General features: G+C 33.1%; 1 protein-coding gene across 2 annotated transcripts in view; it reads left to right on the top strand.

The window, feature by feature from the left end:
• Positions 1–5,224: 5,224 nt before the first annotated feature.
• Positions 5,225–11,874, top strand: part of LOC112522625 (two pore calcium channel protein 1B) — a 49,156-nt gene continuing 42,506 nt past the window's right edge. Inside the window, exons 1-2 of one of the 2 annotated variants that reach the window (XM_025131873.1) lie at positions 5,225–5,243; positions 5,348–5,514. In XM_025131873.1, coding sequence (XP_024987641.1) covers positions 5,380–5,514 — 135 coding nt within the window. In that variant the 5' untranslated portion in view covers positions 5,225–5,243; positions 5,348–5,379. Of the gene's footprint in view, positions 5,244–5,304; positions 5,515–11,874 lie in introns of those variants that run through there. The other variant, XM_025131872.1, reaches the window with a different exon arrangement.

The following is an 11,874-nucleotide window of genomic DNA, read 5'->3' as shown; positions in this document are numbered from 1 at the left end:
ATATAATATTTTTTTTTGATGAAGTTATTTCATATATGGTTGTGAAATTGTTTCATATAATACTTAATGAAACTGTTTCATGTATTTCTCTAACATTAATGAAACTGTTTCATGTATTTCTCTAACATTAATGAAACTGTTTCATGTATTTCTCTAAAATTAAAATAATGAAGATGATAATATCTACGATTAACACCATCCACAATAAAAATGATTAATCAACCTCTCATAATTACAAAAAAATGAACAAAATAAAAAATTATGATTGGTTGAATGCGGTTTGCACGGTTTGTACAAATTGAGTAGTTTGCATTTGATCGCTCCCATATATATATATATATATATATATAAAGAGAGAGAGAGAGAGAGAGAGAGAGAGAGAGAGGTATGTGAGTTATTATGCAACCCTTTGCATTGGTACAATCAATACAAAACAATTTCAATCGTCCATTTAATTTGATAAATATGTGATTTCATAAAAGTTTTGATTGTTTCCTAATATAAAATATTGATTATTATTAATTAACTTTAGTCATCTTCCATAAATATTCAAATTATAATAAATAAACTTTCATCATTTCCACAAATATCTCAATTAATTGGGTTACATTGGTTGTACAAATAAACATAGTTGCATTTGAAATATACCCTATATTATATATATATATATATATATATATATATAGTCATGGGTTCATTTGAGAAGTGCTAAACGTGTGAAAAGTAATCTTAGCATTTCATCTTGTCAAGATTTGCAGCTTCGATGGGTCAAGATTTGTGGCATGATAACAGTTATTCAAAAAATAGAAGGGTAGTTTTATAACTTTTATAAATAGAATACAATTTTATAATATTTTAAGATTAAGGACTTGATCAATAATTTTTGCAAACCATAGGGATGAAAAATATAATCTATTCATTCTTATCATTATACATAAATTAATAAGATCTTTAGAATGTTTTTTTTTTAAATAAACCCATAACATAAATATTTACTTGGATACCATCCCAATTGCTGCCGACAACAGTGGATACCACTTGTACAATTTCGTAAATAACTCCAACTCCAGTGGCATTTTCGCCTATCAACTACATCTTCGCACGTTGATGCCACTCAATGGTCATGTGGTCCAACAAATTATATTTTTATAATACTCTCACGATTCAAAATAAATGCTATCAGATTTATTAATTGGTTGAGGTTCGATGAGAATGAGAGTTAAAGTGAAAAATGTAAGAAGTAATATGGACCTTTGGATATATATTAGGATGAGAGGTACCGAGATGAGATGCATCGAGAGGCACCGGATCAATCCTTGTATCGAACGTGATTCATGGGTGGGTTTGAGATTAAATGAGATTAATGGTCCAGATTTCTTCTTACGCTTCTCAACTTAACTTTCCTTTTCACACGACCATTTGCAAGTTATTACATTTCATAATTATGATAAGGGTTGGGTTATAGTGAGAAGAAGAGTTAAGGTAAGAAGCGTAAAAATGAATTTGGATCCTTGGATGCAGATTAGGATGAGATGCACCAAGATGCACGGGATCAATCCACGTATCAAACACGATTCATGAGTGGGTTTAAGATTAAAAATAATTAAGGGTCCAAATCTCTTCTTAATCTTCTCACATTAACTTTCATTCTCACATGATTATTGCCTCGAGCTTAGGTCTTATCAGGGTCTCGGTTAAGTCGTCCAATTTATAATTTATGACCATTTCGTTTAGGTCTTGCTAGGGCGCAAATTATCACCTCGGTACTGTAAAGTGCCAAGCATCCTAACGATTCGATGACGTGACACTAAATTTAAAAGGGTATTATTTTGTATAATCACTATTTTACAAAAAAAGGTGTTACAAAAATTTGCATGCATCCAAAAATTCGTTACACTTTTGTTAAAACCTATTTTAACTTATCTCTATGGAAATAATGAGTTTTATTAACATTCCATATTGATAAAAACTATATAAATAAAACACACATATATGCATAGCCAATCTCAAACTAAGGGGCCGTTTACCAAACACTTACCCAGTAAGTACTTACCGATAAAATTTAACACTATCATTTATTTATCGGGCAAGATTTTAGTCTATAAAAGCGGTACCGTATGCATCAATTTACCATGTAAGTGTTTACCGTGGTAAGAGTCATCGTCCTTACTTATCAGGTAAGACTCTTGGTCCTTGTCTTGCTCATGTCGGGTAAGATTCTTGGCCCTTAAGATATTCATCCGGTAAGGTAATGTGACTTGATAAGTCTGACTTGAATTAACAAATGTCTACATCACCTTCAAAGTCTGAAATAAGGAGCACAAGCATGCACCGACCAGCAAATCAGATAAAAACATGCATTAAAGTTGGACAACAACATTTAATACATTGATGGTTATAAAAACGCCATTCTTATCATATTTTGCAACTCACCCGTTTTTCTAAAGGAAATTTGAGTGATAGTTTTTTAGAAAAAATTGGCATCAACCATCTGAAGGACTATCTCAGTACTTCAGATCTGAAGGGGTACCTTCTTCTCTTACCCTTTCAGTTATTAACAAATTTGTGACCAACTTTGATTAAGATCAAGTCTTACCTTCTTAGCTTCTGCAACAAATATGTAATTCTCTATTTTTAATAAACATATGTAATTAAAAATTGAAAATCTGTTACGTTTGTATTCAAACCCCCTTCTACAAACACTTATTGTGTTAGTCATTACCATTCCAAAACCAACAGACCGCTCGATCGAGATTTCTTTGAATCAGAGAGGAATCGATCATGATTTATTTGATTCTGGAGTGATTGATTTGATTCCATTAATTCATGGAGTGATCGATCTGATTCCATGATTCATAAATTGATCGATAGAGAAGTTTTCAGGCGTGTTTTTTTGTTTTATTACAAAGGGTAAGAATGGAAACCAGGCTGAGTGAATAAGCCAACTTCTAAACCAATAAGCTATTTTCAAACAACAATGTATGGCTTACCGAATAACATACATGATATACAGCTCATTAAGTTGTTACTGAACAACCTCTATATCATAATCCACAAAGATACACTTTTTTATATAATTTCTAAAGTGTTACACCAACTTAAAAATTATATTTTTATTACAATAATTTCTACCCATTTCTTAAGTGTTAACATTAAATTAAACACCATATTTTATTAAATATTAAAATATTAAATTAAATATTATATTCCTCGTTATTTTCTTCTTTTCTTAATCCTTGTTAAATCTCGTCAATCAAATATAATTGTAAATGATGATTCGTTGACCTATTGTATAATTGTACGTGATTTTGGAAATAGTTTTCGTACTCTTGGATAAAGCTAAGAGAGTTTTTGTTGTAATATCAGATATATTTTGTATTTTTTGATATCTGTTAATATATAACGTTAAATTTATAATTTAATAAAAAAAATATATCACTATTAATTAATGATTAAACAATTTGTATTTTTTATAACTAAACTGTCATTCAATAAATTATTCATACATATTTTATAAATATATTTAACATAACGTATAACAGTTACCAAAATTCTTATTAAAAAAGACAGACTAAATGCATCCCTACATATTACTAAGGGGCCGTTTACCAAACACTTAGCCGGTAAGTATTTACCGGTAAAATTTAACACTATTATTTACTTATCGGGTAAGATTTTAGTGCACAAAAATGATATGGTATGCAACAATTTATCCGGTAAACGCTTACCGTGGTAAGAGTAGTCTCCCTCACTTACCGGGTACGACTCTTGGTCCTTGTCTCGCTCTTACTGGGTAAGATTCTTGGTCGTTACTATATTCATCCGGTGAGGTAATGTTACTTGGGAAGCGCTTACCCATGTAAGAGTTTGATAAACGGCCCGTAAATGCTCTTGTACTTACTAATGTCCTCTTCAAACATCTACACCAAAATTTACCTTTATATTTTTAATGCATGATTTGACCCGATTCTAACATCTACAACACTTTATAAAAAGTTAGAGCATCTCCAACAGATTTTTCGAAATGAAGATTTTGGGGATTTTTGTTCTAACAAATTCCTCAAAACCCTTTTCAAAATGGAGAAAATATGAGAGAGATGATTAAATTCATCAGATTTGGAGATTTCTCCAAAAAATATTACTTATTAGAAAGAAATGATTTTTTTATTCATTCCACCAATAGATTTCTTGAATTCAAATGATTAGGAGAGAGAAATAATAATTTATTAATTGTATAAAATATTTTAATAGTATAATCAATTATATATCTGTTGGAGGTGAAGATAATTATTTTTGAAGTTTTGCTTATCAATTTTAAAAAATCTGTTGGAAATGCTCGTACCCCATAGTTTCTTATACTATTCACTACCATATCAACAAAAAATATATAACGTCATATTATTATGAAAACCCAATATCTTATTAAGAAAACGAACTCACAACAACCATAACTTCTAATATAAAACTATGTCATATCATTGTTTCTTTATACTGACACTTAAAAATCTGTTGTTTGGGTTTAGCTCAAAGGTCAAAAGTACCAAGAGGTCCCAAGTTCAAATCCAAAGAGAAATAAAAATCCTCTTGTGGCCACGGAGGTTCAAATGCAGTGACTCCGGGCTATCTGCAAAGCAGGTGGTTGTCCTGGGATTAGTCGGCTTGCATAGCGGGTTAGATATCCAGGTTAATAAAAAAAATATGCTAAAAAATCACGAAGTAAGAGAAAGAATAACAACTTTCATAATTATAATAATAAATTTTAATTCATGTAATAAAATACATTTAGAGGGTGTTTGAGATTGCTTATTTGAAACAACTTATGTTTTTTTACAAAAGCATTTGTCAACTTATTATAAGTCAGAAGAGTTTAATTTCTTTAAAAACTTTTTATTACCGGTTTAACACCGATATAAATTGTTTAAACAAACACTCAAAAATACTTATTATCGATACCATATCAAAATAAATCAATAAATTATTTTTATAATCAATCTCAAACACCCGTTCATCTTTTAGCAATTTCTCTCGAAAAAACGAAAATAACCGTAGATTGGAGGTGGGGCTGGGGTGGTTTGTTAGGATAAGATGGACCCAATTTGGGCAAGTCGTAAGAAAGCGTGTCTTAATATAAAAGGTGACAGAGGGGTGGGGTTTATCGTTTTGAATATTTCTCCAACCAATTCATAATACCTGTCAGCTATCTCCATTACTACGCGCTGGAGCCGTTTTGACTCCCACTCAATGTCGTTTTCTCTCTCCACATATACATATAAACTTCTTGTATCTATATGTTTCTCCATTATTGTTATTAGTGTGTTCAGTCACCCACCAGTGTTCCTTGCCACAGGTTTCAGATCTTCCATCTAGACGAAAAAGGTGATGGATGCGTCTTTGCTCGGCGGAGAAACTAGTAGTCGATGGGGTGTCGCAGGAGGGCGGAGAGTTTATAAGCGGCGATCGGATGCTATCGCTTACGGATCGCCTTATCAGAAGGCCGCGGCTCTTGTTGATCTTGTAAGTTTTTGCTTATTTTTTCACACCTAAATCACTTGCTCTACTTTCTGGCAATTCAATTTATGCCTTTTTTGTTACATATCAGTAAGAGGAAACTATGGCCAAGCCATCACCAATGGGCAATGGTGAAAGATCACCATTTTTGTCTTGACAGTGTATTAACTATTAAGAAAGTATTTAACTTTATATATTTACTTCCCAAAAATTATGGTTTTTTTTTGGGAAGGTGTCCATGCCCCAGACTAATCCGGCAAATTTTGATTGCAAGAAACCGGCCCGTATAAACTCAACAGCCACCTGGAATAGAACCCAGGACAAATGGAATATTTCACCATATCCCTGGCCTCAACCACTATGCCACAAGCCTTGTGGTCAACTATGGTTATTTTGGTGGTAGTATATTGTGTATTATGCCTTGTGTGTAAACCATAGTGGCAAGATCTAGGAGTCCCAGAGCGGGTACAAGTTCTGTCCTCAAAATGACTTCGAAAGTCTATGTTTCCATTAAACTTATCTTGACTTTTCATAGGATAAACATGTTACTAACGTTCTCACTGGATGACCTGCATTTCATACTTCAACTATGTAACCTGACGGTTGTGATATATTTACTCAACATTACTACTCTAAAACTTTGTAACGATTTATAATTGTTTGAAAGTGATATCTAAGCGCCACTAATCAGACAGTCCAAGAGCCAGCAAAGCCCTCCCTACCACCTTTATTGACCAAGGAGATTGCCACCGAGCTATGCTCTTGTGGTTATGGTATATAATTATTGAGTGAGGGCGGTTGTGATTAAGGATATTAGTGAGCTTTCACCAAAGGTGTAGTAGCCAAATTAATCATATCCTTTTTTATGAGTTGTCCTATGTCAACCCTCTTTATACTGTAGATTTGCCTCTGTTTAGTGGCTGGATATATGACACTGTTTTGTTTATTTTGAATCTTGGATCAATCTATGTGTGTGCTTTTATTTTCAATGGGTAGAGTTCAGATTTAGGTTTCACTTTGTACACAATAGGTTGCATTGCCTCTACAAGTGCCTTGGTTAATAATCGATTCTAAACTGTGTACATATCCATATCAACTTTTCACTAGCTGACAGTATGTTCTAAGTTCGAGGATTGCATAGTCCCAGTAGCCTTTCATAGGACAAAAGAATGTTATTTTCTCTCTTTGGGATCAGATTTTGAGATTAAGAAGACCTATGGGTTTTAATGGTATGGTTTGATGCCCAATTTATGATTTGCTGCCACCGACATTGTAATGGTTTAATTGATGCCCTTCAAAGAATTGTTCAAGTGTTAGATATTGCTACATGGACAAACAACAACTTAAGATTGAGGTGTTATCTGGTTGTCCATGAATGAGGAGACATGATAAGGGATGTTATGGATGCTTAAGATTGAGGTGCTATATGGATGCTTTCAGTTCTTAAGGGTAGTTTTTCATATAGCTGGAACCTAAGCTAGCTGAGATGAAAATTTTCGAAGTCAGAACAATTGTTACAAGAAACATCTACATTTTGCAAGAAGGTAATTGATGGAAAATTAGAAAGATACAAAGCCACACTTGTAGCCACAGGGATCACCCAAACGTATGACATTTGCCTCAGTTACAAAACCTAATACAATTTGAGTGCTTCTATCATAGGTTGCTAACTTAGATTCACCTTTGTTGCAATTTGATGTAACAAATGCTTCTAAATGGTGATTTATAGGAGGAGGTGCTTATGCAAATACCCCCCAGGATTTGACAATGTCAGATAAGCTGGAAGAGTGTGTAGGTTGAAGAAGGCCCTGTGCGGACTAAAACAGTTTCTAAGGGCATGATTTGGGAGATTCACAAAGGGTATGAAATGGTAGGACTTAAAACAAGCTTAGCTAGATGACACCATGTTCTACAACATTCAAAAGGAGGTACAATGGCTATCAAAATTGTATATGTTGTTGATATTGTCATGACAGGAAATGGTAAGACAAAATTAGCCGGTTTGAAGAATTTCCTAACTCAACAATTTGAAATAAAAGACAAGCTGAAGTCTCATGTATTATCTGGGAATGGAAGTGGCAAGGTAATCAAAAGGAATTGTTATCTCTCAAATAAAGTATTCGATGGATCTTCTCAAGGAAGCAGGTAGTTTCGGTTGCAAACTTGTATCCTCACCTGTAATCCAAATAAAAAATCAGAAAGAGATGATATCCCTGCCAACAAAACCTGATATTTAGTTCTAGTAGGCAAATTGATCTATCTTGCTCATACTTGTGTAGACATTGCCTATATCCTGCACTACCTCAAAGGGAGCCAAATAAAGGAATTTTCTTCTCAAAAATCAGAACACATAGGTTGAAGTTTTTAGATTTTGATTGGGGAGGATGTGCAGAATGGTGGAAGATCTACGTCAACCTGTTGTACCCTTGTTTGGGAAAATTTAGTAATGTGTAGACGTCAGAAGCAACATATTGTAGCTTGAAGCAACATTTCGTAGCTCGAAAATAGTGCTTTAGCAGAGTTCAAGGCTATTGCTCAAGGAATATGCGAAACTATGTGCCTAAGAAACACTCCAAAGGAGTTAAAGATTGAAACAGACAACCCAATGAAGCTGTTATGTGACAATAAGTATGCTATTAGAATTGTTCATAATTCAGTTCAACATGATCGCACAAAAGATGTTGAAATCGATCGTCATTTTATCAAAGGAAAGCTTCAACATGCTACTAGTATGCCCTTTGTTCCATCATATGAACAACTAGCAAATTTTCTTACCAAAGGCTTGTATAAACACATGTTTGTAGCTCTCCAAAGAAAGTTGGGCATGATTGACATCTTTGCTTTGACTTGAGAGGGAGTGTTGAAGGAAACCAAATCACAAAAGAAGGAAGGGATTTGATTCTTGCATTTATGTCTGCTTTTGTATTGTAGTATATGTAGGTGCCTCCGTGCCTCCTATAGTTTATGAAATAAGAAACAATTTCTTCTCTTACACCTTACACTTCTTCCGCTCACATATACTCTTCATGAATAGGAACATCCTATTGGGCTGGTTTGAGTTCGTTTTGGATATGTGTATATACATCTATATGTATAAATATATCAAAATACACACACATATATGTATATATACGGTTGAGATCTAGAGAGAACCTCCACAAAGAAAGAGAACTGAAGAACCATTAAAAATAGATGAAAAAGTATATCAATATGGATGTCAAATCAAAGAGAATAAAATGATTGTTTTTTTTTGTATAATTTGTTTCGCTCCAATTTTGATTATATTTTGCCTATTTTCGATTATAAGACAGGGGTGGGATATTTTTGTTTTGAGAAAGAAGTGGTTGTTACCATCTTTTTAATCATATCCATTAGATCATCACAATCTAACAGTTAGAGTAAGTTTTTCAGTTATTTTATTTTTTGAGGTTCTTTGCAGATCTTTCCTCTATATAGATATACATCTATACATGTATATATACATCTACATAGACACATATATGCACGAATACACATCTGTGTGTATACATATGTACACCTTATCCCATTGAACAAGATGAGAATAAATGTGGACAAAATGTGCCAACAAGCCAAAAATTGAACCAAACAAACAAGATGAAAATTGAGGCAAACCACGTTTTTTGGAATGTTTTGCATCATATTCCCAAGCCAAATATATTACCAAAAACTGCTGGATCTACCCACATATGCTGCATGTGCATGGGTACTGTTTGTTGGAAGAAAGAAAAAAGATATGACAGGTCCTAGGCCTCCTATTGCAGCACGGTGCATCCTTTATACTAATTATTAGAATTGCCCGAAATCTATTCATAGTGAGATATAACAAGTATGACAATTGATACTTGACTAGCAAGTATGTTATTTTTTGTTGTTATTGAGTTCCTCATTGTGATCGGATGCTCCCATATTCTTAGATACATATATACATATGTATGCATACATATATACAATATACAATATACATATAATAGGGGGGCTTCTGTTAAGAAATTCCAAATTCGTGAGATCCAATTTTTGACCATAAAAAATTAGTTAAAAAATAAAATCGAACTTAACTTAAAGAACTCTCTCTTTGTCTCTCCCCTATCTTCTCTTTCCTCTCTCCGTAACATACACGCACGCACACACAAACAATTAAATGTTCAGACAAGGTAAACACATTGTGAACACTTCTTTAGAAATACTATTATAATTTGTGAACACATTGCGAACACACTCTTTAAGTCTACGAGATTTGGTATAGCTAGTGAACATACCGTTAACACCAATGTGAACACCCTAGTACGAAATTTCTTAAGGTTCTCCTTGTGTTCACATTGTCTTCTCCTTGTGTACATATTTAATTGTGCATGTGTGTGCGTGTATGTTACAAGAGAGAGGAGATAAGAGATAGGAGAGAAAAGAGAGGAGATATATATATTTATGGAATTTGAAATTTTCCTAAACAAATGCATTAATTATCTCAAATTAGTAGCTTAGGATGGATCTCACAGATCGATTCTCAAATGATTAAGCCCCTACGTATGCATGTATTGGTGTATATATACATACATGTATATATAAGCATTCATGTATGTGTGTGTGTATATATATATTCATGTTTGCATATATATTCCGGTGTTCAAAAAAGCATGGCTGACGGATGCCATGGCGCTATATGGCGTAAGACACGTCTCCCCTATTACGATAAAGTCTATAGCGTTTCTATAAGGCGTGACTTAAGCCATGCGTGCCACAACACACATTTTTTTAAAGGCGGGACTTTTTTAAGAAAAGAAAAATATATTTTTTGCTTTTTTTAATTATTTTAGCTTTTGTGTTTTTACACTTTTAACTTTAGAGTTTTACACTTTTATAGATTTATCTAATCACATCACTCACAATTTCACGAATTCATACACGTCATGGCCTCACGACTAAAACGAAGTTGTAATATTACCTTTCTAAGTTCTATTTTGAATGTTTAAACAAAGACTATTTTTTATAATAATAATCTATATAATTTTTCTTCTTCTAATATGAATATAAATTTTTTTAATCATTATCTGATGCATAATATATAGAAAACATATATGTATATATAATTATATATATGGCTTATAAATTTCTCGCCTTATGTCATGTTTTGAAAAACGTTGCGTCCTCGCCGTGGTGTGTAAGGCTTGAGACTTGACCTCGCCGCCACGCCACACCTCACGCCATTTCGAACCTTGATATATACATGTATGCTCCAACTTGAGGAGTATAGATGTGTAGGATAATTAGGCCTTTTTCCTATGTCCTTTTTCGTCATGTTATTAGGGTCTTTGTTGTAAGCTTGTTGACCCACTTTGTACATATTTATTCTCATCTTGTTTAATGTGATAAGGACACTAATGAACACCATATTTTCAGTAAACTCGTGTTCATATTTTGATCATCCTATCATATTCCTATGCTTTTATCTTTGTGTCGTTATTAGGGGTTCTCTTGTTCATCTTGTTGATCCACTTCATCCACTTGTTATTCTCATCTTTGTTTAATAGGATAAGTGTTACGAGAATTATATAAAATAAATCTCTCGGACTGTTAGCAAATGGAGATTAGTGCAAATATACAATTATCAATCCACTATCTTCTTTTACAAGTAATAAAGTGGTAAAAATACCGAATAATATCGTCCACGGGGAAAAGAAATAAAAATTCATTTAAAAGTCTAAATAAAGATATGATTTCAGATGGTGAGTACGAAGAAATATTTGTGGTCAGTCGGTTTAACACTACTGTTGTGAACAAGTAATAAAAGAGAGCTTAGGGTGTCGGGATTTGTTAAGATATTAAACCGATTTTTAAGTAGATAGCATGCTACTACATGGTTCTATAGCATGCTTTATAAATAACTTGTCTTTACAACTAATAGCTTCTTTAAGGTACTCTCTCGAGATGTAGAATGACCCACAGTCATAGATTAAGCCTTCATATCTCTATGCAAGGCTGGAGTCTCGACATTGACTCAAACTATTCCTTATATAAGCTAAATGGAGAGAAAACGAGTCTCCTCGATTCTAAGTAGCTCTCTCGAGCCTACTTCCATATCATTCAAGTTGACGTGTGCTTGTTGGTTTATCTCTAAATCCAACACACTTTAACACTTTTAAACAAGTGATCAACTTGTCCATGAATGATGTTTTTGCAATATAAACTTGAATAACGTAGTTGGAAAGATTTATTATTTATTTTTCTACAAACGGAACACCCAACACCCAAGCTATATTTTTGGCCTACCATACTTGAAATAATAAAATTAATTGCATAAATAATAAAACATATTAATAGGAAGTAAAGCACAAGAAAAGAAAAGAAAGT

The sequence above is a fragment of the Cynara cardunculus genome (assembly GCF_001531365.2).
Source record: "Cynara cardunculus var. scolymus isolate 2C chromosome LG 12, CcrdV1, whole genome shotgun sequence".
NCBI classification, from domain to species: Eukaryota; Viridiplantae; Streptophyta; class Magnoliopsida; order Asterales; family Asteraceae; genus Cynara; species Cynara cardunculus.
This window is presented reverse-complemented; position numbering and strand designations above follow the sequence as displayed.